This window comes from Erpetoichthys calabaricus, chromosome 1 (genome assembly GCF_900747795.2).
Source record: "Erpetoichthys calabaricus chromosome 1, fErpCal1.3, whole genome shotgun sequence".
Taxonomy (NCBI): Eukaryota; Metazoa; Chordata; class Cladistia; order Polypteriformes; family Polypteridae; genus Erpetoichthys; species Erpetoichthys calabaricus.
In genome coordinates, this window is record NC_041394.2 from 213,464,074 (window position 1) to 213,491,527 (window position 27,454).

At 38.0% G+C, this 27,454-nt stretch overlaps 1 protein-coding gene across 2 annotated transcripts in view; it reads left to right on the top strand.

Annotated features, from left to right (window-relative positions):
* Window positions 1–27,454, top strand: part of nrf1 (nuclear respiratory factor 1) — a 138,176-nt gene that overhangs the window by 36,041 nt on the left and 74,681 nt on the right. For both annotated transcript variants that reach the window (XM_051923792.1, XM_051923795.1), the window contains exons 3-5: window positions 12,544–12,658; window positions 19,143–19,269; window positions 19,980–20,120. In XM_051923792.1, coding sequence (XP_051779752.1) covers window positions 12,544–12,658; window positions 19,143–19,269; window positions 19,980–20,120 — 383 coding nt within the window. The remainder of the gene's footprint in view (window positions 1–12,543; window positions 12,659–19,142; window positions 19,270–19,979; window positions 20,121–27,454) is intronic.

Consider the following 27,454-nt stretch of genomic DNA (forward strand, 5'->3'; position numbering starts at 1 on the left):
AAATGTGATTGGTTAAATGCTTTAATACGAAAATACATGTCTGGAAGCAGGCGCAGCACAACCATCGGAAAAGCTATGAAAGGAAGCGGACAGACTATTTGGAATTATTTAATAAGTATTCATGGACAAAATTTAATTAACATCAGTTTGTGATTCAGATATTTTTTTAGGCCAGCAGGGAAGGCCTTGCAGGCCCTGACAGCCCGCCACTGATTATATATATTATTATTATTATTATTATTATTAGGGGGTTCTTGTGCAGAGTTTTGATCTGAAGCCTGGTGTCGTTACAAAGTTATGGTGGTTGTAAGTTTTGTAGTAACATAATTGGTGCGCCGACCTTCAGAAGTAGAGTATGCGGAGACATGCCCGGAGAATTAAGGCCAGGTGTATACTTCACGCAACGCATGCTGTAAGCGGACACTACTTCTACACAAGCGTTTTACTGTTTATACTTGCGCGCGTACTTTACAGAAATCTGGAGAAATCCACCAGGTGGCAGTGCGAGATATCATCACGGTGAGAACTGGTTCGGCTTCGCTGTGTTATGAATTGCCTGGAACACCCATTATATTCCGATGATACCTTACAGCAATATCTCTGAAAAGGATGATTAATGATTAAATCCATAAATCTAGGGATGTGTCCATTCCAGCAAGCATTGGGCACGAGGCTGAAACAATCCTTGGATGGGCATCAGCTCATCGCAAGGTGAATACAAACACTCACATACACTAGCGTCATTTTAGTGTAACCAAATCTGCATATCTTTGGAAGGAAACCGGAGCATACTGTGGGAACCCAGAAGGAAAACATGCAAACTCCTGGCAGAGAATACCAGCGACGTGACTCCCTGCGAGACAGCAGTGCTACCGCTGTGCCACCATGTCACCCCATGTGTGTAATTATTAACAGTATTCATTATTTAAACAAAATGAACGATTTATCTGTAAAATGTAACATACATACTTTAATGCATTTCATCATGAAAGTGATATCAAGTATAAATCTTAGGATTCTAAATGTGCAGAGAGTTGGAATATCATTCATTTAATGTGTTCTGTATGTCGATCTATTGCTGTTTGCCGCTGCTGTCAGGTCCGGAGGAAGCCCTAGAAAAAAAGATGGCACAGAAGATGGTATGTAAGACGTGTCATTATGATCGGGAATATGCAACGCTTGAATATAAAAGCACCACAAATGCATCTGTATGTCAGCATTTTGCTTCACCACATCGAACCATTCATCAAATATCAAAGCACGCACATCGATCTCGTAGGATCCACAAAGCGGCTTTCTGTCACATGTAGATAGTAACCAGAGACTCTGACGTCACATTCCAACTTTTAGCACACTGTGCCCCGCGTGTTTTTGCTGGTACTGCAACTCGCGCACGAGTCACGTTAATTTCTGAGGACCTGCTCGGAGGACGCAGGGAACGTGTGGCAGCCATGATGCGGGCACGTACGCGTTCTGAGCGTGAAGCATAAATGAGCCCTAAGAGTGTGAAGAAACTAAATGAAATGGCAGGAAGACTTGAAGCAAGGCGAACAATAACAGGCTTGAAGCGGTGGAGTAAAGAAGAAGAGAGCAGTGAGCTCAATGAGAAAGTATGGAAGCCAGTGAGGAGGCACATGAGCGCAGGATGTCGTCAATGTATATCGGCAGGGAGCCAACCATGTGGTAGGTGCGCGGACAGCGGCAGTGTGGAAAAAAGAAAGGGGCAGCCCTTGTGCGTCTCTATCGTGAAATCAGTCCTCTGTTAACGGAAATAAGGAATGAAACTGCCAAAAGGTGAGGTCACGTCTGAAAGTTCCTTACAGCATAATGGTGAGAACCGCCAAAAAGAAGACATTATTTTCGAAAGTTCGTTACGGGGCACGACGTGAAATGAAACCTACTTAACATTTGTAAGTACAGTGTAAAGGATGAGCATGAGAAATTTGGGCTTCCTACGTATTTTGGAAGTCGCAGAAATAGTGAGGAGGGGTTTCCCCAATCTATATGTACAGTTTAGGGAGTACACCCGTTTCCCCCCCTTGGGTGTTTCAATAGGACATGAAACATACCTAACTTTTGTAAGTACACTGCAAGGAATGAGCATGCGAAATTTCAGCTTCCTACCTATATGGAAAGTGGGAGAATTTAGTGATGAGTCAATGAGGGCTTTTTCTTTTATATGTGTGTGTGCGTGTATATGTATGTATGTGTGTGTGTATATATATATATATATATATATATATATATAATATTCTAGAGGGATCCCAATTGCTCTCTCCTCTCTGATTCTTCTGTAGTTTTGAGTTTTGCTAGTGTCCGTTAGTACTGGTAGCATGAGGTGGTACTTGCAGTCAATCCAGGTTGCATAGGTAGTCCAGTTCCTCCAGGATGGCACATCCATACGTTCCATTGCAAGAAGGTTTGCTCTGTCTCCTAGAACAGTCTCAAGAGCATGGAAGAGATACCAGGAGACGGCCCATTACATGAGGAGAGCTAGACAGGGCCGTAGAAAGGAGTTATCTGCTCCTTTATGCGAGGAGGAGCACTGCCAGAGCCCTACAAAATGACCTCCAGCTGACTACTGGTGTGCATGTTTCTGACCAAACTCTCATAAACTGACTCAATTAAGGTCTGATGTCCTCTACTGGGACCTTTGGACACAACCCATCATTGTGCAGCTCAATTGGCATTTACCAGAGAATATTACAATTGGCAGCAGTTTCCCTGTTGGCTTCCCATTCTCTTCACAGATGACAGCAGGTTCACACTGAACATATGTGACAGACGTGAAAGAATCTGGTGAAGCCCTGGTGAACGTTATGCAGCCTGGAATATCATTCAGCATGACTGGTTGGGCAATGGATCGGTTATGGCCTGGGGAGGCATATCCTTGGAGGGTCACAAGGACTTCCACATTCTAGGCAATGGTACCCTGACTGCTGTTAAGTACCGGGAAGAAATCCTCAGAGCCATTATCAGACCTTACACTAGTGCTCTGCGTTCCTCCTGGTGCAAGACGATTTCCGGCCTCGTGGCCAGAGTACATCGGCGTTGATGCCTTTGACTGACCTGCACAGTACGAAGACCTGAATCCAATTGAGACACTCTGGGCCAGTCTGTATTGATGCATCTGACATCACCAAGTAGTGCTGCAAACTGTCCAGGAACTCACTAATGCACTGATCTATGTCTGGGAGGAGATTAAAAGCCATCCCCCCCGCCAGACATCATCTGCCATCTCATGCCCAGATGTTATCGGGAGTGCATACAGGCACATGGGGGCCATACACACTACTGAGTCACTTTATCAGTTGCTGTGATGAAATTCATGCAAGTTGGATCAGCTTGTGACTTTAATTTTTGACTTTGATGTTTGGTGAGATGTTAAATCAAGCCCTCATGGGTTGGTGATTTTGGTTTCTACATCTACATACGCGTGTGTGTGTGTGTGTATATATGTACTGTATGTATGTATACTACTGCTTCAAAAATACCAAACGTACGAACTTGGCAAATTTACAAATATTTCTTCTCAGCTTTCAGTTCAGCTGTCCAAGTTCTTCTTATCATATCTTCTCAGTTTCTTTCTTGATTAATATATTAAGTTGTCTTTTAAACCATTTCATAAAACACAGGTTTTTTAAAAAGATAAGGATGCAGTTTAATTCATTGCTGTCTGACCAGGCAATTGTATTAGTGTCAATAAAAAGTTATTTACTTTATACCCCGGTTGCAACAGGGCTTGTTTCTGATGTTGTATGCTCTGGCTTGTTGAGGCCTGCATTTGTTCCCACAGGACCTTTCTCTTTTTGTTTTGTTCTGAATGAAAGGCCCCTGAAAATTGGCTTCTTGGTATATACTCTAGCCTTTATTTTGTATTTTCACAGAGTGTCTTGACATGCATGAGTGTATTTATGTATACCTAATATATGTAATAAAATACATATATGAGTTAAATCTGTATATTTACAGTATTAAGACACAAAGAACATCAAATTATTTAATTTCACTACTATGTCCGCTACAGGTTCAGTTATGCTCAGGTTTGACTGGCTGCTCAGTATCGTAGTTTTGCTTATCTTGCTTATTGATTGCAGTATGTAGTCATGCATTATCTGAAAAATCTTCTTTTTTTGATGTACCAAAATGATATAAAGGTTGAATACTTTCTTGACCTTCCATTAAATAGTCACGGTGCCCTCAATTTGAGATTAGAACATTAGAACACTCTAGATGAGAACAGGCCATTCAGCCCAACAAAGCTCGCCAGTCCTATCCACTTCTTTCTTCCAAAAAAACATCAAGTCGAGTTTTGAAAGTCCCTAACGTCTTACTGTCTACCACACTACTTGGTATCTTATTCCAAGTGTCTATCGTTCTTTGTGTAAAGTAAAACTTCCAAATGTTTGTGCGAAATTTAGCCTTAACAAGTTTCCAACTGTGTCCCCGTGTTCTTGATGAACTCATTTTAAAATAACAGTCTCGATCCACTGTACTGATTCCCTTCATAATTTTAAACACTTCAATCATGTCACCTCTTAATCTTCTTTTGCTTAAACTGTAAAGGCTCAGTTCTTTTAATCTTTCCTCATAATTCAACCCCTGTAGCCCTGGAATGAGCCTAGTCGCTCTTCTCTGGACCTTTTCTACCGCTGCTATGTCCTTTTTGTAGCCTGGAGACCAAAACTGCACACAGTACTCAAGATGAGGCCTCACCAGTGCATTATAAAGGTTGAGCATAACCTCCTTGGACTTGTACTCCACACATTGTGTTATATAACCTAACATTCTGTTAGCCTTCTTAATGGCTTCTGATCACTGTCGGAAAGTCAATAGCTTAGATCCACTATGACTCCTAATTCCTTCTTATAAGCTGTACTCTCATTTTTCCAACCACCCATTGTGTATTCAAACCTAACATTTTTACTTCCTATGTGTAATACTTTACATTTACTGACAAGCCTGTATGCTATCCAAGTCCTTTTGTAATGATATAACGGATTCCAAAATATCTGCTAATCCACCTATCTTGGTATCGTCTGCAAACTTAACCAGCTTGTTACTTATATTCCTATCTAAATCATTTATTTATTTATTCATCGACAGGCGGATCGGTGCGGCGTCTGCAGTAATGCGGGCTCTGCATCGGTCTGTTGTGGTGAAAAAGGAGCTGAGCCATCAGGCAAAGCTCTCAATTTACCAGTCGATCTATGTTCCTACCCTCACCTATGGTCATGTGCTATGGGTAGTTACCGAAAGAACGAGATCGCGAATACAAGCGGCTGAAATGAGTTTCCTCCGCAGGGTGTCTGGGCTCTCCCTTAAAGATAGGGTGAGAAGCTCAGTCATCCGGGAGGAGCTCAGAGTAGAGCCGCTGCTCCTCCGCATCGAGAGGAGTCAGATGAGGTGGTTTGGGCATCTGATTAGGATGCCTCCTGGACGCCTCCCTGGTGAGGTGTTCTGGGCACGTCTAGGATGGATGGATGGATATAATATATATATATATATATATATTTTATATATATATATATATATATATATATATATATATATATATATATATATATTATATATATATATATATATATATATATATATATATATATATATATATATTATATATATATATTATATATATATATTATATATATATATTATATATATATATATATATATATATTATATATATATATATATATATATATTATATATATATATATATATTATATATATATAATATATATATATATATTATATATATATATATATATATATATATATATATATATATATATATATATATATTTATAATATATATTTATATATTAGATATATAATATTGATCCCCTGCTATATCGCAGCTCAGCTATCGCACCCCCACTACATTGCGGATTTATTAATACTATTATTATTACTAGGGGGCTCCGCCCACTGCTCGCTTCTCTCGCCCACCCCTGGGTTTGGTTTACCAGATTAAAGAGATTGTTATTTTCATGGGAATTGTTACATATGCATTATTTTCATTTTTACTTTAAAACTTTTGTGAAAACAATATTTGTCCTTTATTTCCTGCCCTGGGCGTGGTTAAATCTCTTTCTCACGGCACTTATAACGCAGCTCGCGTTGTGAAGGGGAACACACGCTAAAGAGATGCGATTGGTTCAGCTGGTGTCTTGCTGCTGCCGCTGGCCAGCTGTGTGTTGTGCTTGTCGTGCTTTGCGTCAATCACTTAAAATCCTGTACAGTAGCTGTCCTTTTGCCACTTCGCCTCTCTGCCGCTCGCTTTGTGAAGGGGGGAGCTGAATGCACACTAAGCAGAAGCGGACTTGCTTGTTGCTCTGTGCATTCTGAAGGGGGTGGGGTGGTGACGGCTAAACACATGCTAAGGAGAGGTGCTCGGATCATCTGCTGGGTTTCTGCAGCTGCTGCTGGCAAGCTGCGTGTTCTGCTTGTCATTATTTTAAGAGCTGGGAGCACCTGAAGTTTGTCTGCCAACAAGTCTGAACTTGTTTTAAATTGTTTGTAAGCAGGGCGTGTCGTCAAAGTGTCTGTCCGAGATGATCTGGTCTCGACTGCTTCGCTCAAAGCCCCCCCCCCCCCCACACACACACTCCCTGGAGGCGCGCTACACTCCTGCCACTTCGCGTTGTGAAGGGGGGAGCTGAATGCACACTAAGGAGAAGTGGACTTTGTGCTGCTTCTGCCAAGATGCTTGTTCTGCTTGTCGCTCTGTCCATCAATCATTTAAAAGCCTTTACAGCAGTTGTTCTCACTGTTCTGTCTCACTGTCTTGTCTTGTGTGACGTTAAAATGTTTTATAATAGAGAGATGTTACTCATATCCTTAGCCCGACATCCACATATCATATGTGTTTACAAAGTATGTTTTAATAAGTTTATATGTGTTTAAAGTGTGTGGGAGGGGTATTTTAAGGCTTAAACTATAAAAAAAAAAAAAAAAGTTTATGTGGTCTTTCTATATCACGGATTTTCACCTATCACTGATGGGTCTGGAACGTAACTTCTGCGATAGGTGGGGGTTCACTATATATATAAATATATAATATATTAAAAATAGCAGCAGCCCTAGTACTGACCCCTGTGGAACACCACTCTTAACATTGGCCAACTCTGAAGAGGTTCCTCACACCATCACCCTCTGCTTTCTGTGTCTGAGCCAATTCTGCACCCATCTAAAAACATCACCATGAACTCCCACTTCTTTTAATTTGATACCCAACCCCTCATGTGGCACCTTATCAAATGCTTTCTGAAAGTCAAGATAAATAATATCATCTGCTCCACTTTGATCGTATCCTTTTGTTTCCTCCTCATAGAATTCCAGCATGTTAGTAAAACACGACCTCCCTCTTCTGAACCCATGCTGACTGTTCAGAATAACTCCTGTCCTTGCCAGGTGTTGCTCAATCTTATCCTTAATAATTCCTTCCATTAATTTTCCTGTGATGCATGTAAGCTTACTGGCCTATAGTTACTTGGATCTGCCCTGTCACCCTTTTTATATAATGGGATGATATTTGCCATTTTCCAGTCTTTCAGAATCTCTCCAGTGCGCAATGACTTCCTAAAAATATGTGTCAAGGGTTTATATATGTACTCACTAGCCTCCTTAAGAACTCGAGGATAAATATTATCTGGTCCTGATGATTTACTTTTTATTTGAGCTTATTTAATCTGAGCAGCACTTCTCCCTCTACAATTTCCAAATCCCTCAGTACCTCCTTAGTAGTCACGTTTACCTGTGGGAGGTTATCCACTTGCTCACCTCAGAAAAATGTAAGTTTAGGGCATCCGCTATTTCATTGTCTGTATTTTTTAATTGCCCTTTACTATTCCTGATGCATTTCACCTCCTCATTGACTATTCTTTTACTACTAAAATACTGAAAGAATATCATTGGGTCTTCTTTCGCCTTATCCGCTATATTCTTCTCCAACTGTCTTTTAGCCTCCCTGATATCCTTCTTAATGGTTGCCCTCATTTTCTCATACGCTCTACGATTCACTTTGCAGTCATTAGTCTTATATGCCTTGCAAAGGAAAAAACTGCTTTATAACTTCTTTTTTAATTTTTTATTAATTCACCATGGAGTTTTTTTTTAATTTCCTATTAATTCCAAATTTAGGTATGTATCTGTCCTGCATTACATGTAAAACATTTTTAAACCTTTTCCACTGCTCCTGGACTGTCTCCACACTTAAAAGCTTATCCCAGCGTATCCTACTTAGACATTGTCACATCTTCTCAAAATTAGCCCAACCAAAGTTCAACTTAACAATTTTAGTCTTTGCATCTGCACTCTTACAAAATACTGAGAATTGTATTACATTATGGTCACTTGACCCTAGTAGTTCAATCACTTCTACACCCTCAATTCTATCTTGATTATTACAAAATACTAAATCCAGACAGGCTTCACCCCATTTGGTGTTTAACATGCTGTGTTAAAAAACAGTCACTGATTACTTCTAAAATCTCCTGCTCTTGTGCTCCTCCATCTGCAAGGTTATCCCAGTTAATATTTGGATAATTAAAGTCCCCCATGACTATAATATCTCCCTGTAAACTTGCCTTTTTTGATATTACTAAAAAGATGTGTTGAAATTACTGTCTGAATTGGGTGGTCTATAACACACTCCTAAAATAAAACCTCTTTCCCTAATATTTTCCAGGCGAAGCCACATGTCCTCACTAAGATGGGGCTCATCATCCAACTGAAGAGGACTTACATTTAATTTCTGTTTGGCATAAACAGCAACTCCACCTCCTTTTCTGTTCTGTCTATCCTTCATAAAAATGTGTATGCCTCTATGTTACACTCATCCCCATCTTTATTTAGCCAGATTTCTGTTATTGCTATAATATCATAATTATGCTCTGCTACATACAACTCCAACTCACTTACCTTATTTTTGATACTTCTAGCATTAAGGCAAGCTATTTTTAATGTGTTACTCCTTCTACATTTAAATGTTTGCTTAGAATTTACATTACTATGCATTTTTATTTCTACACCATTGTTTGTTCCTCCATGTATAGATCTAAACCTGGCCTGTCCTAAACTCCCTGCCCCCCCCCCACCCCCCCCCCCATTCACCTAGTTTAAACAATCCTCTACTAGCCTACACATACGCCTCCCCAATACATTGGTGCCCCCCCCCAGTTCAGATGTAACCCGTCATGGCGGAACAGGTCCCATCTGTTCCAAAAGGAGTCCCAATGCCCCATAAATCTATATCCTTTTACCGTGCACCAAGATTTCAGCCACACGTTAAGCCTTCTAATCTCCTCAATCTTACCTGGAGTGGTGCATTGCACAGGCAGAACTTCGGAGAAGACTACCGTGTCAGTTCTGCTTCTCAGCTTGGCACCTAACTCTTTGAATTTGGATTGCAGAACTGACAGACTACCCCTTATGTATGTCATTTGTTCCAACATGGACAATGACAACTGGATCCACCCCCGCTCTGGCCAAGAGCCTATCCACCCTTCCAGGGAGGTCTCCCACCTGTGCTCCCAGAAGGCAACACACCGTGCGAGACTCTCTCTCTCTCTCTGGATCACACCTGCACTTCAATCCCCCTAATGATTGAGTCCCCAAATATTACTATTTCTCTCTTTTTGGGAACTGGTTTTGAGGTGGCCCATTGGGGCTTCTCATCCCTGCCTACCATCCTCAGAATTATCAGAGACACCGTATAGCTCTGCAAGGATATGATAACAGTTTGACACTTCTAATTCTGGGGATGATGCCCCCGGACAGTGTGTACCCTTTACGTTCTGCCTTGTGACCGTGACCCACCTATTTCTAACTGCCTGGTCTGGAATCTCCTTCCGTGCCACCTTGGGGGTGCACACTATCTCTCTAAAGGACACCTGGGCCAAGTCCACCAATTCTCTATTACAACGCAGGTCAGCAAACTCCGCAATCCCTGAGCTCGAGGTGCTGGATCAGCTGACATCTCTTGCAGATGTAGCCCTCATAGACAACTGGCTCTTCCAAACCATCATCTAAAAAGTCCAACATCCAACAGGACTTGCATTGCACTGGCCTCATTATTAAAATTTGATGTGGTATTAGTAAAACTGCCTTAACTTTTTTTTTTCTTAAAATTAAATAATTGAAATTAAATGGTAACACTAAGATCTGCTACAGCTATTTTACACCTTTTCCCCTTAAGCTCCTGTACTGTTCTCCCTCTCAGCTGCCTGCTATTTGTCATTCTATGAGGTTAACTTTACTTTTCTCTGTCTCTTCTCCTAACTTTGCGCTCCTCTTACTTACAAACAGTGCAAGTGGAAAGTTTATATCCCTCCTTATTAATGAACCCTTAAGCTGTCGCCCGCTTAACTGTTCTACCTCTGGACCGCAATGATTAACAGCAGGGGTTTTCTGTCATTTTCCCTCTCTTATCAAACCATCCATCCATCCATTTTCCAACCCGCTGAATCCGAACACAGGGTCACGGGGGTCTGCTGGAGCCAATCCCAGCCAACACAGGGCACAAGGCAGGAACCAATCCCGGGCAGGGTGCCAACCCACCGCAGGACACACACAAACACACCCACACACCAAGCATACACTAGGGCCAATTTAGAATCGCCAATCCACCTAACCTGCATGTCTTTGGACTGTGGGAGGAAACCGGAGCGCCCGGAGGAAACCCACACAGACACGGGGAGAACATGCAAACTCCACGCAGGGAGGACCTGGGAAGTGAACCCGGGTCTCTTATCAAACTAAGTCACCACATATCCATTATGTGACTTCCTTTCTTTTTGTTTCTGAGAGCCTTTTCTCTGAATCCCTGACAGAAATGAGACTCCTTACAGAAAAAATTAATGCTGTTATAGTACCCAGTGCAGTTTTTCTTGAAACCAGTAAAACTTTTAAGTATCAGAGGAAGCCGTTCCCCTTGTGCTAGGAGTATCATAAAGACAACATCTAATGTCTGTCTTTTGACCCTTAATACTGAACCTCAATGGATTTTTATTGTTTTTGCAACTCAGGGTATGCAGATACAGTATGTATATATGTTTATATGTCCAATTGTGCCAAACATTCTGCACAGTGGAGTCATTCTTTCTGACTAATTCTGCAGTATCTCTGATAGACATACCACCGTCACATATGCTAATGATTTCACCCTCCTCAAAGTCTGCCAACTATGATTTTTGTGTTCCAGTGTGTACTTCTTTGGGGGGAAAAGTGTCATCACTCTGTCAAACTGCATTAAATAACTTTTTTTTTTCTTTCTAAAATTCACTAAATCTAAACTCTTTCATCATAAACTAGAACGTGACTTTATCGTTTCTATAGATTTTATGCTAAAGCTTTATTTATAAAAGTTCCATATAATAATTATGCTTACCAAAAACGGTAGAAATTAAACATGATCATAGATTATTATAAATTAAACACCAACTACCACTTTCATCAATGTTTTTCTGAGAATCTGTTTTAGTTTTAGGAGGTTAACTTGTCATAAATTTTGTTATTTTATTATTGTTTTTTATAAGGATTAAGAAGAGAGAAGCATACTGTCCAAGGGATTACCTGAGGGCACTGAAAAGATAAGAATGCGCTTCATTTGAGTAATGGCAAAAACTTACCAGCAGAGGGAACACAGGGACCATAACATTTTGTAGCTGCTTTTTGATTTTTTTAATTAAAGCTAATTTCTAAAATTCCCAGTTGTCATTCTTTTTATAAACAAAAAAGATCAATATTTATAATTTTTCCTAAATTTTTTTTACCTATATTTTTAATACTGTTACTTCAGAATATTCATTTTTTGTGTTTCATTTGCCATGCTAGATCCATCTGTTTTCCAGCTCACTTACCCACTTTAAGTTCAAAGAGTGTGCTTGCCTGTTTGACAGTAATGGGTAGAAGGCCAGAACCAACTCAAACTGGATACACTGATGCACATAAGCACGATCACTTATAGTAGACCTTTAGCTATATAAATCTCTTTTTTCATCAACAAATGCAAATAAAAACTCTTAAGAGAAAAATAAAATTTGTACTGATTAGTACACATCTGTATGAACATTTTTTTTCTTAAATACAATAGAATAAAGTCATCTTTCCTATTGCAGGCCTTTGTTTCACTTGAGAGCTTGTTTACTTGTTATTTACAGTGCAGAGTTACTATATGCTTATTTAGCATTTGTACAATGTATGTTTTGAAAACGTCTTTTTTTTTTTTTTTTAGTATGTCCAAAGATTATCTGTGTAGCTATTCTGAATTGGTACTACATTGCCTAGGTAAGGAGCTTATTTAACATGCCTAAAAACAAAGTCAAAAAATTATGAATACCTGAAACAAAAACTCACAATCAAAAGAAGAAGGTGCATATTGGGAATATTCAACATTATGCCAACATTCTTTAAAGGATTTCTAAGACTATATACTATATTACAATCGATGTAATAGTGTATAGCACATACAGTGCAAAGTTGGGACTAGTAATATTAATTGAATCATCACTTACTCCCCCATTTTTTTCTGATGTTTAGGCCCAGTGGGAATGGCTGCAGCTGCTGCTGTCGCAACTGGAAAGAAGAGGAAGCGACCACACATCTTCGAATCCAACCCCTCTATCCGCAAGAGGCAGCAAACCCGCCTGTTGAGGTGAGGTTTTTTTTTTTTTTTCCCCACCTTTGCATGAGGATCTCATGGGCCAGCCAATGTTGTTAATTGGAAATCTGATGCAAAAGCATAGTCAAAACAATACCTGTCATGCAGACTTTCTTTCTTTAGTTTAGTTACATATATTACAAATATTTAGCATGAATGATCATTCTGTCTGTTATTTTTCTTGTTAAAAAGTATTATACTTTTTGTTTTGATTTTCATGACTGTATAATTAGATTTTTGCTCACATATGCAGTACTAGATATCATAGAGCATAGTATATTTACCTGTCCAAGGTGGCTCTTCAGTATATACATTATGAAAGCAAGTAGTCTTTTTATTTTGGTACTATCCGGTACCAAATACATTCAAATCATGAGTTACTAAGCTTTTTAAACTGCCTTTTAAGTTATTTAGAGCTCCTTTCCATATTCTGCATTAATAGTACGTACTTTTGGACTGTCTGCCACATCTGCTTTAAGTCCATTTGTAAAAGTAAGTGAGGATGGCAGTTTAAATGGGGAGTGCTTTAATGGGTAATGGATTGAAACATCATTTGGTTTTTTTTCAGCACCTTATTTAAAATTGGTGTCTCAAGGTATGACTGAGACCTTGAGGTAATATGAATCTGTATGTTTCTCTAAAAGCATTCAGCAGTACCATATCAATCATAAAATGTCCTGGAATGGCTCAAATATTACATACTATTTTGGTGAAATTGTAACTAATTTCATACCTTTGGTTATGTTGCTGGTCATGCCAACCCTAGTAATGCTAGGAATTTGCAGGGAAGTCTTTTCTTGAAAAAAAAAGATGGAATCTGTTCCAATGATGATGATAGTAATAGTAGTAAGACTGTTGTGTGTAATAATGTCAAGGTATATGCAGAGCACATTTTTAAATAAAACCCTATAATTATTTTTGAATTTTTAATATTATTTAGATGATTAGTTGTTACTTCAAAATCTGAATACTATGTTAGCATCAAATGACTTTTGCCTTATTTTAGCATGTAAATATTGCAGTTAATAATTTGTTGTTTTTGGCTAGATTTTCATTTTATTAAATACCAACATTAAGAAGTATTCCCAGTAATACTATTCTTTTAAAGACAAAAGTTGTGATTTCCAGTAAGTGCTTATACATTTCTTTCCGTTTACTTCTTAAGTACTTGAGTGTCAAAACTGATCTTAGTACCAGTATTCCTAACCAAGAATTTTATAGGTACGGGTATTATCTAGTTAGATTGGAGATCATTTTGTACAGTATTAATGCCCTTCTTTTTTTCTGAATGAACCACAAAACCCTGGTGCATTTGTAAAATATTATTTTGTATTTAGTAAAGATAGTTGAAATAAGTTATTCAGAATCGCACAGTGATTTGGGGACATAGTCTGAACCATTAACTCTGAGGGTTAAAGTCCAGTGGTGTTGCCACTTCACGATAATAACCAGTAAGCACCTTGCGTGAAGACTGTTTTGGTTTACTTTGAGCTCTTTTTAGTACTTTAGTACTTTTTAGTACTTTTTGAGTTTCTGTGACAAAGGTCTATGTTCACATGCTTTTTCATACCAAACCAAGACAGTGGAAAGCATAAACCACTATCTTTGGTGTTAACCCAGGAAGTGCTCATCCACAGTGTCTGCCTGAATTGAGCTGCCATCAATTGGAATTGGAGCTTTAATTTGGCAAATAGTGGGGAAAACTAATAATTCTCTTCTCCTGAATAACTGCAATGGTGCAGGTGCACTTTGAGAATGAATAGTTTGAAGCTTCCAAAAACAATGTACAGATCATCTTTGTATGTTATTCCCTATAATTTACAGAAGCATGTTCAGATGTGGAGTCTTCATGCTGTCAGTCAATTGATATTGGCAGCTAGCAAAGTAGCACCCTGAATGACTGTTCCTTTAAATGTTTGGGAATCTAAGATATAATACAAGAAAGGTCTGCCAAGAGGAAATGTGTCCCTGTGGTCATAAAAGAAAGATTTTCCAGGGAGTTTTTTCCTCCAAAAGTATATTTTATTTTTGGATACAAACTATCCAAAGGCAGTATTTGTGGTATTGAAAATGTATAAAAGTATTCATAGCCTTTGCCATGAAGTTCAAAATTGAGCTCAGGTACATCCTGTTTCCCCTGATCATCCTTGAGATGTTTCTGTAGTTTAATTGGTGTCCACCTGTGGTAAATTCAGTTGATTGAACATGATTTGGAAAGGCACACACCTGTCTATATAAGGTCCCACAGTTGACAGTTCATGTCAGAGCACAAACCAAGCATGAAGTCAAAAGAATTGTCTGTAGACCTCCGAGACAGGATTGTCTCGAGGCACAAATCTGAGGAAGGTTACAGAAAAATTTATGCTGCTTTGGAGGTCCCAGTGAGCACAGTGGCCTCCATCATCCGTAAGTGGAAGAAGTTTGAAACCACCAGGACTCATCCTAGAGCTGGCCGGCCATCTAAACTGAGAGATTGGCAGAGAAGAGCCTTAGTCAGGGAGGTGACCAAGAACCCGATGGTCACTCTGTCAGAGCTCCAGAGGTCCTCTGTGGAGAGAGGAGAACCTTCCAGAAGGATGACCATCTCTGCAGCAATCCACCAATCAGGCCTGTATGGTAGGGTGGCCAGACGGAAGCCACTCCTTAGTAAAAGGCACATGGCAGCCCGCCTGGAGTTTGCCAAAAGGCACCTGAAGGACTCTCAGACCATGAGAAAGAAAATTCTCTGGTCTGATGAGACAAAGATTGAGCTCTTTGGTGTGAATGCCAGGCGTCACGTTTGGAGGAAACCAGGCACCGCTCATCACCAGGCCAATACCATCCCTACAGTGAAGCATGGTGGTGGCAGCATCATGCTGTGGGGATGTTTTTCAGCAGCAGGGACTGGGAGACTAGTCAGGATAAAGGGAAAGAGGACTGCAGCAATGTATAGAGACATCCTGGATGAAAACCTGCTCCAGAGCGCTCTTGACCTCAGACTGGGGCGACGGTTCATCTTTCAGCAGGACAACGACCCTAAGCACACAGCCAAGATATCAAAGGAGTGGCTTCAGGACAACTCTGTGAATGTCCTTGAGTGGCCCAGCCAGAGCCCAGACTTGAATCCGATTGAACATCTCTGGAGAGATCTTAAAATGGCTGTGCACCGACACTTCCCATCCAACCTGATGGAGCTTGAGAGGCGCTGCAAAGAGGAATGGGCGAAACTGGCCAAGGATAGGTGTGCCAAGCTTGTGGCATCATATTCAAAAAGACTTGAGGCTGTAATTGCTGCCAAAGGTGCATCGACAAAGTATTGAGCAAAGGCTGTGAATACTTGTGTACATGTGATTTCTTAGTTTTTTTAGTTTTAATAAATTTGCAAAAACCTCAAGTAAACTTTTTTCACGTTGTCATTATGGGATGTTGTGTGTAGAATTCTGAGGAAAAAAATTAATTTAATCCATTTTGGAATAAGGCTGTAACATAACAAAATGTGGAAAAAGTGATGCGCTGTGAATACTTTCCGGATGCACTGTACAGCAATAATAAATACATCCCTTGACACTGGCTTTGTACCAGCCGCTTTTGAATCACTTCTATATCCATAATGTTAAAGTCTGGTCTTGACGCTGACCGTCTTAACTATTTTCGGTCTGTCTCTCACTTACCTTTTCTATGGAAAATTCTTGAGCATGTCGTAGCCTACCAACTCACCAATTACTTAACTTCAGTCTGGTTTCAGGGCGCAGCACAGCTGTGAAACTGCTCTGCTTCAGGTAACCAATGATTTGCTTATGGTAGCAGACTGGACAAACCAGCATATTAATTCTGTTTGATCTCAGTGCCACATTAGATACTATCAGATGTGACATTTTACTGTCCAGAACAGAGACATATTTTACTCTGGTTTGTTATTTTATTTTTTTGTTCTTCTTTTTCTTCTTTTTATTTCTTTGTATATCCTATATTTATCTGTTCCAGTGTTCTATGCAGAAAATATTTGTATCCAATGTTACATATATCCTGCCATTCTTTATGTGACTCTGGGAAGCGCATTCAGCATAGGAAAGGCGCTATATAAGAATATGTAATTTATTATTATTATTACCTTGTTTATTTTCTGACGGGACACTGTTTTGTTCACCAATCCCGATTTTGTGTCACCCTCCATACAATGTGTGACATTAACCTTCTTAGTTATAGTTAGTTTTCTTTTCAGGTAATCCTAGCATTAGGAACTTCAGTACCTTGACATGGACCACAGTCCCATTGGTTTTGTCATTTCAGTTGTTTTGCTTTTCTGTTTTTGACTTCAGCCTTTTATTTCATCTTGTGGTTAGTTACCATACAATAATTTCAGGCACTTCCCACTGTAATCACAACACAGTCAATCACGTTGACTACCACAATTATAGACAATAAAACAAACTTCCATCCATCCATCCATTTTCCAACCCACTGAACCCGAACACAGGGTCAAGGGGGGCTTCTGGAGCCAATCCCAGCCAACACAGGGCACAAGGCAGGAACCAGTCCTGGGCAGGGTGCCAACCCACCGCAGGACACACACAAACACACCCACACACCAAGCACACACTAGGGCCAATTTAGAATCGCCAATCCACCTAACCTGCATGTCTTTGGACTGTGGGAGGAAACCGGAGTGCCCGGAGGAAACCCACGCAGACACGGGGAGAACATGCAAACTCCACGCAGGGAGGACCCGGGAAATGAACCCAGGTCCCCAGGTCTCCCAACTGCGAGGCAGCAGCGCTACCCACTGCGCCACTGTGCCGCCCATAAAACAAACAGCTACACCAAAATTGTACAGTTTTATTTTTAATACAGATCAGTTCTAAACTTAAATTAAAACCAATACAGTGATTAGTAAACAGATCGTAAATGCTAGTTCTGATCATTATTAATTGTTGTAGAGCAGGGGTCTCCAACCTTTTTTCCCCTGAGAGCTACTTTTACAAAATGAAAATGGCCGAGAGCTACTCATGTTTTCTAACATTTATTCTCATAGCGTATTTCAACCCAAACAAACCGAATAAGCTTGTTTTGCCTGAGCATTTAAAAAATGTTGGTGTCCACAACTCATATTTTGCATTAAAACATCACAAAAAATATTTAGTTCACCTGCAAGTGCATTTTGTGTGTCTGTATGCATTTTTTAGTGCATCTCACACTGTTGAATTAAAACATGAATGCTGTCAAAACAAAACAATGCAATTACAAATACACAGTTATTACTTATTCATTTGTCATTTTGTTACATGTCACTGTTTCACTTCACAAGAGTATTCACATGTCCAGTTGCATGTGTGATGTGTTTTTTTAGTTAGTCAGATGACTGGCACTGCATGGAGTCAACAAGAGAGGTGTATGGTGGAGTGTAGCCACTTAGGTTCACTCTTCTGGAATCATTTAAATGTTAATCTGTCAGTCTTGTTCTGAACTTTGATTTCATGACGTTTATGTCAGAAAAGGCAGACTCGCAGAGGTATGTAGACCCAAACAAAGCAGACATTTTCAGAGCTGCTTGGTGAAGATTCTTATAGTTATCTGGCTCTACTAAGCTCCAGAAATGCTCAGAATACTGTTGAGACTTCAACTGCACATTATTTTGAAGGTTTACTAATATATAATATATAAAATCCAATGTCTTTCTGTCTGTATGTCTGTCCGCTTTTCACAAGAGAACTAAATAACTTATTTAGATCAGGTTTTTTTCTCTATAATTTGCTTGAACATTCCAGTTGATTTTGCGACTTCTCTCATTACGCTGTGTATCATAGTTTGCTTACGGTAGCGATTTATTTGCGTGGATCAAGGGAGGGGCCTTCCTCACTCACTCGCCAGCTTCGGGACGTGCTTCTTAAATCCACTTAGCTAGCGAATGAGAGAACAATTGAATTCAACTTTGTTTGATATTTAAAATAAAGTGTTACTTAGGTCTTGATGAGTTTGAGTCCGGATATTCTCTTAAGTGTATGCCACTTTGAAAAGATAGATTGCAATTCAGATTGTGGATTGTGATTTTGTGTTAAAAGGATCGTGATACAATTTTTTGGAAAGATCGCCCACCCCTAATTTGACTAATCAAGTTTTCAAATTTATGTAGGATTCATCAACCCTTTGGCGAGCTACTTGGAAAGGGGTTTGCTACCTACCATTAAATCGCGAGCAACATGTTGGAGACCCCTGCTGCAGAGTAATAATTGAACAATTAGTTCAGCTTAACCGTAAAATACTAGAATCATCAGTTGTTTAGAGGTCACAGAAATTTTGCTATATTTCCTTGATGGAGAAAGAAAATGACTGAAATTGTGGAAATGCCATGTTATTTTCTAAACCGCTTAATCTTGACCAGTGTCACGGGAGGGAGGGGGATGCTTGAGGGCTGGAGTCTGTTCCAGCTTGAATGGTGCACAAAGCAGAAAGATGACAGGGAGTATTGTGGAAATTAAATTACAACTATGTTTTGTTGTAGGAAACTACGTGCAACTTTAGATGAATATACAACTAGAGTGGGACAACAAGCTATTGTTCTGTGCATCTCTCCATCAAAACCTAATGCACTGTTTAAGGTATTTGGTGCCGCACCCCTGGAAAATGTGGTAAGTTACCAAAGATCCTGCACTATTTGTACATCTTCAAAGCCTAGCATTAACACTGCTATTGAATTTTAAGTTTTATTGTATCATATTAATATGTATTGCAGGCAAAAACAATAACTTGCAGAAAGTTGCATAGTAATCCCAAAGGCTGGTTTTAGCTTGCAGTATTGTGATTTAAAATTATCTTCATGCCTAACTTTCTATCACTTTAAAAGTATTTAAGAAACTGGTAAATTACTGGTCATACATTGCCCATTTACAAATATTGCTGCTGTTCATTTTATATCTTTTGTGAATTTAAACGGTTTTCACAAAGATTATGTTTAAACAATGTGTTTTTCACATTAGATCTGGGTTCAGTACATATGCCAAATTGATGTTGTGTTTTATTTAGTGTAATTTCACCACTTAAAAAGACTGTAAAGCGGTCTTAATTTTTATCAGTATGGCACTTAAATTTCAGAGAGCTGTCTAGGCAGCAATCATGGGGGTGACTTTGAATGACTTGTTGTTTCATTTGGTATAATTTGCTCTTTTTTGTATTCATCAATTTTTTCAAAAAATGAGTTTGTAAGATGATTGTGTCCGTTAAAGGATGAACAGGGCAAGTAAAAGGACTTAGTTGGTGATATGGCCATATTTGTGTTATAAGTTATTGTTCCCTGTTTTCTTGCTGTCGTTTTTTACTTGTGTTCCCTAATGTCCTACAGGTGAGGAAATACAAAAGCATGATTCTAGAAGACCTGGAATCTGCTCTGGCAGAACATGCACCTCCACCCCCTGAAATCAGCTCAGAACTTCCTCCACTTACTATTGATGGGATCCCTGTTTCCGTGGATAAGATGACACAGGTGAGGCAAAGTGTCAGCAATATAAATTTAAAAAAATATTTTGTGGCAAGTGAAACTGAAAAACCTACTGATTTGTATGCAACCTAAAATCAAAATGACAGCGAATATAAATAAGTAGTTTTTCTTTAACAAAATGGAATTAGTCTGCCAGCTTTCTTATAATGCAAGCAATTATATTGTAGTGTGTGTATCTAACATATTGACTGTAACACCAAAATTCTGTGCCTGCTTATTGCAGTATTGAAACACAAGATGGGAATAAAGAAAATTATTTGTTAAAATTTAGCTAATCTGATGTACAGTCATGTGAAAAAGAAAGTACACCTTCTTTCAATTCTAAGGTTTTACATTTCAGGATATAATAAAAAAAATGATCTGGTCCATAGCTTGTCTTAAAATTAGTTAAAGGTAATCTCAGTTGAACAACACACATGACATATTACAACGTGACATAGTTTGTTTTTTTTGTTTTTTTTAAATAAATCAAGCCAAAATGCAGAAGCAGCCTGTGAAAAATTAAGTATATCCTTACTGATTCCATAGGAATTTAGCAGGTAAGTAGCACCCATGTGCTGACAATCATTTGATTTAACTGGCCATCAGCAAGTGTGACCACCTCAATAAAAGCAGATATTTTTGCAGTTTGCTGGAGCATTTAGGTGTGTGTTAACACAATGCCAAGGAGGAAAGACATCAGCAATGATCTTAGAGAAGCAATTGTTGTTGCCCATCTGTCTGGGAAGGGTTATAAGGCCATTTCCAAACAATTTGAAGTCCATCATTCTACAGTGAGAAAGATTATTCACAAGTAGAAAACATTAAAGACAGCTGCCAGTTTTCCCAGGGGTGGACAGCCCAGCAAATTCACCCCAAGGTCAGACCGTGCAATGCTCAGACTCTACAGTGAGCGTGTTAAAGTTTATGACAGTATAATTACAAAAAAACTGAACAAGTATGGCTGGTTTGGAAGAGCTGCCAGGAGAAAGTCTCTTCTATCTAGAAAGAACATGGCAGAAAAGCTTAGGTTTGCAAAGTGGAGATGTTTGGCCATAATGAAAACCACCTCATTTGGCAAAAGCCAGTCACAGCATATCAGCAAAAACCCCTCATACCAACTGTCCAGCATGGTAGTGGAGGAGGATGATTTATGCTTGTAGTACAACCACAGGACCTGGGCACCCTGCAGTTATTGAGTCGACCATGAGCTCCTCTGTATACCAAAGTATACTAGAGTAAAATGTGAGGTCATCTGTCCAACAGTAAAAGCTTGGACGAAATTGGGTTTTGCAACAGTCCAATTATCTGAAGCACACCAGCAAATCTACAACACAATGGCTGAAAACGCAAAGAATCAAGGTATTGCAATGATCCAATCAAAGTCCAGACCTCAACCCGATGGAATTGCTGTGGAGGGACCTTAAGAGAGCCGTTCATAAATGGTTGCTTGGAAACCTTAATGAACTGAAACAACGTTGTAAAGAAGAGTGTGCCAAAATTCCTCCACAACGATGTGAGAGACTGGTAAAGTCATACAGAAATGATTCCTTTAAGTTTTTGGTGCTAAAGTTGGTTCTACAAGCTATTGAATCATGGGGTGTACTTAATTTTCATATATGGCTTCTCCATTTTTGGCTTCATTTTTGTTAAATAAATAATGACACAGTGAAATCTGTTGTGGGTTGTTTTATACCTGAGGATACATTTAAATAATTTTAGAACCTGGTAAGGTCCAGATATACTGTATACATTTTTTTTTATTATGACCTTATGTGAATGTGTGTTTTTCTCCACCAATATGACTTGAGTCCAATGTACAGTTGGTTTCTTGCCATAGAATATTGATACTGCTGGAATAAATTCAGAAGACTGCTACCCTATAATAAAAATCTGTAGGTCTGGATAATGGATGGGTAATTTACTGTATATGCAGTAAACCTGTGAATTTCCAGAATTCGGACACTAGATTTTTAAAGCTACCAGTTAATCTGTAGAATGCACACAAATGCCACCAGTTCATGCTATGTGGAAGATGTTTTCATTATGAAAAACAGTCACTGACAAAGATGAAAGAAAAGCAAGATGTCTTGTTGCAAACATTCATATGCCAACAATAGTGTAAAATTGGCAGGTGACCATTAATTTCTACTTAGAGGTCATAATTTAAAAATTCCTCACAAGACTAAAACTTACTAATAAGCTTAGAAGTTTCAAGTGTTTTGAGTGGAAAATTGAATCAAAAACATTAGGTTAGACTAGTTAAATTATTAGATATAGGGGAGCTTCCTCACTGAGGTGAACAACACGTATGGATATGTCATCATCATTGCTGTTATTTTTAGGGCGCAAAAGAGACTAAACAATTTTTTAAACTTGTCATTTTAAGGTAGCTTAGAATTACTGTGTTTTACAGATTAGAGTGTCCTGTAATTAGAGAGACATCTAATTTGACTGAAATAAAATCATGCATGTCATCACAATTTGTTAGTTTGAAAAAACAATATAACTAACTATATTGTTGTAGTATAGTTTATTACTGGTCAATTTCACAAAGAGTAGGAGTAGTTTTGGCACCTGAACAAACAGAAAATCGGACTAGTTAGTTTAACTAGATATGCTGTAACAGTAAACACCCGCACTAAAACTCTCAGTATGCAACAGATCATGTGTTTTGATAGTAATAACTCTTTGATATACATTTTTATTTTAAAGTCACTTTAATGAATTGAAAGTTAAAAAATATACATAAAACCTGATATGACTTATGATTTTTATTTAAATAATTTTAATAAATTCTGTGTTTTCCATCACATTTTCCATTTAGCAGGACTCACTAGACAGAACAATATACTAAAACGGAAATGTGATTGTTGCATGCCAAAAACAGAGGTGAATGTATTTCTGTGTATTAATAAAACATAATAGCTGGAGCTAAAAGAAATTTATATAATACATGTATTTTAAAGAGAACCACATCTTTGAATTATTTGTCTCTGTTAAAAATAACACATTATTTATATATGCTTTTATCTACCAGATTCAGCAGGGTTTTGTAGTGTTATGTGGTATAGTTAATGTAAAATGACATTCATTTTATTGCTGTTTACACTGGTAAATTGTATATTACTTATGTGTTTCACATTTTCCAAATATGTTCGACCTCTAAAAATCATCACATTTTCGTTATACATATATGCTTTTTGATTGTGTCAAATTAAAAAAAAAAAACTTATTTACCATATGTCTAGGTCTTGACTAGTAGCAAATTTAAGAATTCTTTCTTCTTGTCAGGCAAATTGTGTTTTACTCTAAAGAAGTGAAGCAGGCCAGTGGTTTACATGGGCAGAACAATTTAGTTTTTGCTTCACAGTAGGCTAGCAGGTGTCAAAAGCTTGGGGTTGTCATTTGTTTTTTTCTCACAGGTGAAGAGAACATAAATAACTATCTTCCCTTTAATTGTCTTGAGCCTTTTTGAGATCCCAGGAGACCCATCGACCCACACACCTTGTCAGGTGGTTTAGAAGGTGTAGGAGTTCCCAGGTGCAGCTGAACTCTGTATTCTCCTTCATACTGAGGTACCTGGAGCTTAACAAACCATGTGGAGTGCAGTTCTGTCACTTGAATGCCAGGTGAAACACAGGCCTGCTAATTAGTGAGGCCCCTTGACTGAACAGGTATTAGTGCTATCGTTGTTGATTGGCTCCCTGGTGGATTAGACAGGGCCCCTCTCTTAACAAGTGCTTTGAGCAATCCTTTGCCTCTTAACTCTCTAACTCCTATAATTAAGCCATCTGGTAAAGAAAGGCACAGATTGAGCAGAGAACAGGATTGTGGGACACAAAGCTGAACCTTTACATTGAAGGTTTTGAGCTGCCAGTATTCTGTTTTGCAGTTCCTCATTTGAAACACTGAAATACAATTATTTAAATTTAGCCGAAAAAACTTGCTTTTTAGAATATTCTGTTTGGTTTGCTGTTTCTACTTTTTGCTTATTTTCTTATTGAAATAGCTTGTTAAACCATTTAGAATAGACTAGACTAGTACATTGTACAGAATATTTATATGTATTGTGTATCATTTGATTATTTCTTCATTAGAGGCTTTTATTACAGGATTTTCCTAACTAGTAAGTTATGCTGATTTAATTGCTCTGGCACATAGTAAAATCATTTGTATATTGTGCCAGTTTACAATTAGACAAATTTGATGCTTACTGAATTCAGGTATTCAATATTTTGATTGTCAAATTTCAGTACATTATAACATGAATATATTTTTTCTGTGGAAACTTTGACACACACTGAACAAGACACAAAAATGTCAATTAATCCTGCCATTCTTATAATTATTCTGTAATTGTCACATGATTAAAATGTTGGATTTTGGACACCACAACATTAGTCAGCACACTCGTTATAGGTGAAATCTAATATTTTATAGTGTTAAACAAAAACTTCCAAAGTAAAGTTCTAGATATGAATCACATTTATTAAAGATCTTGAAGTCCTTTTGAATTTCAAAAAAGTTAAATATTTTTGTATTGTTTCATTAAGTATTATATACTTAACAAAAAATGCTAAGTTATCTCCTAAGCAAACAATAATTCATAAGGTTGTTTTTTCTCATTTTACTTGTTATTTTTAATGTACTGTTTGCAACTAATATGTGAAATCTCGTTTTGAAAAATATGTTTACAGAACATATTCCTATAAGAAATGCAGTTGATGTAAGATAAAAAAAATAGATGCTTTAGACTTAGCAAATTGCAGTTGATCTGTGTTTTGTAAAACTCATTGGAGTAGTACTGCAATAAGTCACCAAATGATGTTAAATGGAATTCCATTACTTATGAGTTATGACACATGAAAACAGAAGGATAAAGAAATTTTACTTTCTTGCCAATGATGTCTGTTTTTGTAAGCTGTTGCTTGCATCACAGGCTTATCATTAAAAGGATTGGCTCCAGCAACCCGTGACCCTTAAATTGGATTAAATGGGTTCAGTAAATGGATGGTTGGTGGTCATCATAGAGAAGCAAAAAACACATGCATCAGTCTGACTTGATCTGCTATTCATAACACAATAAAGCAGACTTAGAGACATGCAGGCCATAGTGATAATTTTTTTCCATGTGATTTTAAGTTTATTCTTTCTAATTGCCATTAGTACACATTATCTCATAGCAATGAATGGAATAAATAAAATCATTATAGTGCATAAAATTCTTCATTCCTTTGATCTGTCGAAGTGGACAACACAAATTAAAGGTGGTGTACATTAATAGCAATATATTTTTTCCTTGCATTATGCAATAAAAGATTATTCAAGAAACAGGTAATTTTCCCTGATAACTAAAGAGTATTTTATTCATGTATATCAATTTGTTCTGATCTACACACAACAATTTTTTTAAAGTAATTCACTAATAACAGCAAGTACTATGAAGACTTGGGCAGATGAGCAAAAATGTATTTCACTGTACATGTGACAGTAAACATGAACTAGGACTTAATTATGAATGCTTCAGTTTATTGGAGAAGTACTAGATGTTTGCATGGTCTAACAAGGCTTGTTATAAGGTAGACTTTTCTGTACTATTTTAAACAATTTATTGCTTTACATTAGTAAATGTTAATGTTAAGTCAGTGTTTGCTTTTGTATTAATCCCATTATCATTTCTGAACCAACTTAATCCAATTCAGAATCACAAATGGGTCAAGCCCATCCTGATGGCACTGGGGACAAGACAGAGTTTATTTAACCCAGGATGGCATACTAGTTCATAAAAGTACTGTGACTTATACACCCACATTAACTCAGAGTCAGTTCATATTCTGCAGTTAACAAAAAAACACATAACCTGTGTGACATTGAATGAAAACTACAGTATGTATTCATACCCAGTCTTTTGGAAGTGTGGAGCAGAAGTACTTTGCTATTATCAATATAATATAGTACCGGGCAGCACGTTGGTGCAATAGTAGTGCTGTTGCCTCGCAGTAAGGAGGCCAGGGTTTGCGTCCTGGGTCCTCCCTGCATGGAGTTTGCATGTTCTCCCTGTGACTGTGTGGGTTTCCTCCTATTGTCCAAAGACATGCAGGTTAGGTGAACTGGTGACACTAAATTAGCCTGTGTGTGTGTTCTTCCTGTGTTGGACTGGCATGCTGTCCAGGGTTTGTTTCCGCCTTTTGCCCTGTGCTAACAGGGAAAGGCTCAATGATATCATGCACCTGGTCTGGATTAAGCCTTTTAGAAAATGACATGACAACACATGATAATACAGTAGCTCCCCCCTTATTTGGAACTTTGACAAGGTCTGTAATTAGTCAATGCCAAGATTTATCATTAATGCAGATTTATGCTTGACAACAATAAAACTGGTCAGGTCAAAATGTATTTTATTTATGTTTTGTGGTATACTAGTAGAAATAAAATTGTGTTGGACAGGGAGAACACTTTGGGTGTGGCAGAAAAGTCTGTTAGTAATGGGTACTTTTCTGTGCTGTTGTGATAATGGGAAACAAGTTATGTTATGATCTTCAGTGTTCCCTTTTGTCTAGGTTAATCAGTGTGAAAATAATTATAGGATAGATTTATTGGATGGAAAACACAGAAATGCAGTGAAAAGACTGATTTTGGTTAAATAATTTATATAGCCTAGTAATCATGTCTGCTCTCACTAGTATGCCTATAACTTGAGTTTTGCTTGTTTTTAATAAATTATACAGTTGAAAACTAAATAAATACACTTTCTATATTTTCCTATAACTGTATTACTTAATACACATGTATTGAATCATTTACCTATAAATTACCTTCAGCTGAAATGCACTAGCCATAATTATAGTGCCTTTACGCTATTTAAGATAAATAAAACTGTAGATTAGGATTTAGTTTTATCTTTTTTGTAAAATAAAAACACAGCTATTTTTAATGAAAACATCATTTGTTTTAGATATTTAGAAAATCTGTTCCATCTGAAGTGTTTTTGTAAATCAACCTCAGGGTAATGGCAGCTAATTTGCTTCTGTACAACCAAATATAGCATGTGATGTCAAACAGCAGACGCTGCACTGCTTTGGTGTGCAATATAATCCTGATCAGGCTTGTGAATTATCAGGGACATGAGGACATTGAGCTTAACTCCCTTATTGCTGAATCTTAGCAAAGTATTTCCTTAGCAAACTCATGATATAACTCTTAACTTAAAGGAAGGGGTTAAATTTACAGTCTTTCATGCTAGTTGTATTTAGAATTAAGTTCTCTTAATATTATGTTTGCTGTATGCTGTCTAAGATGTTAGCCCTAAGCATATTTTAGGATGTAGAACCAAAGAG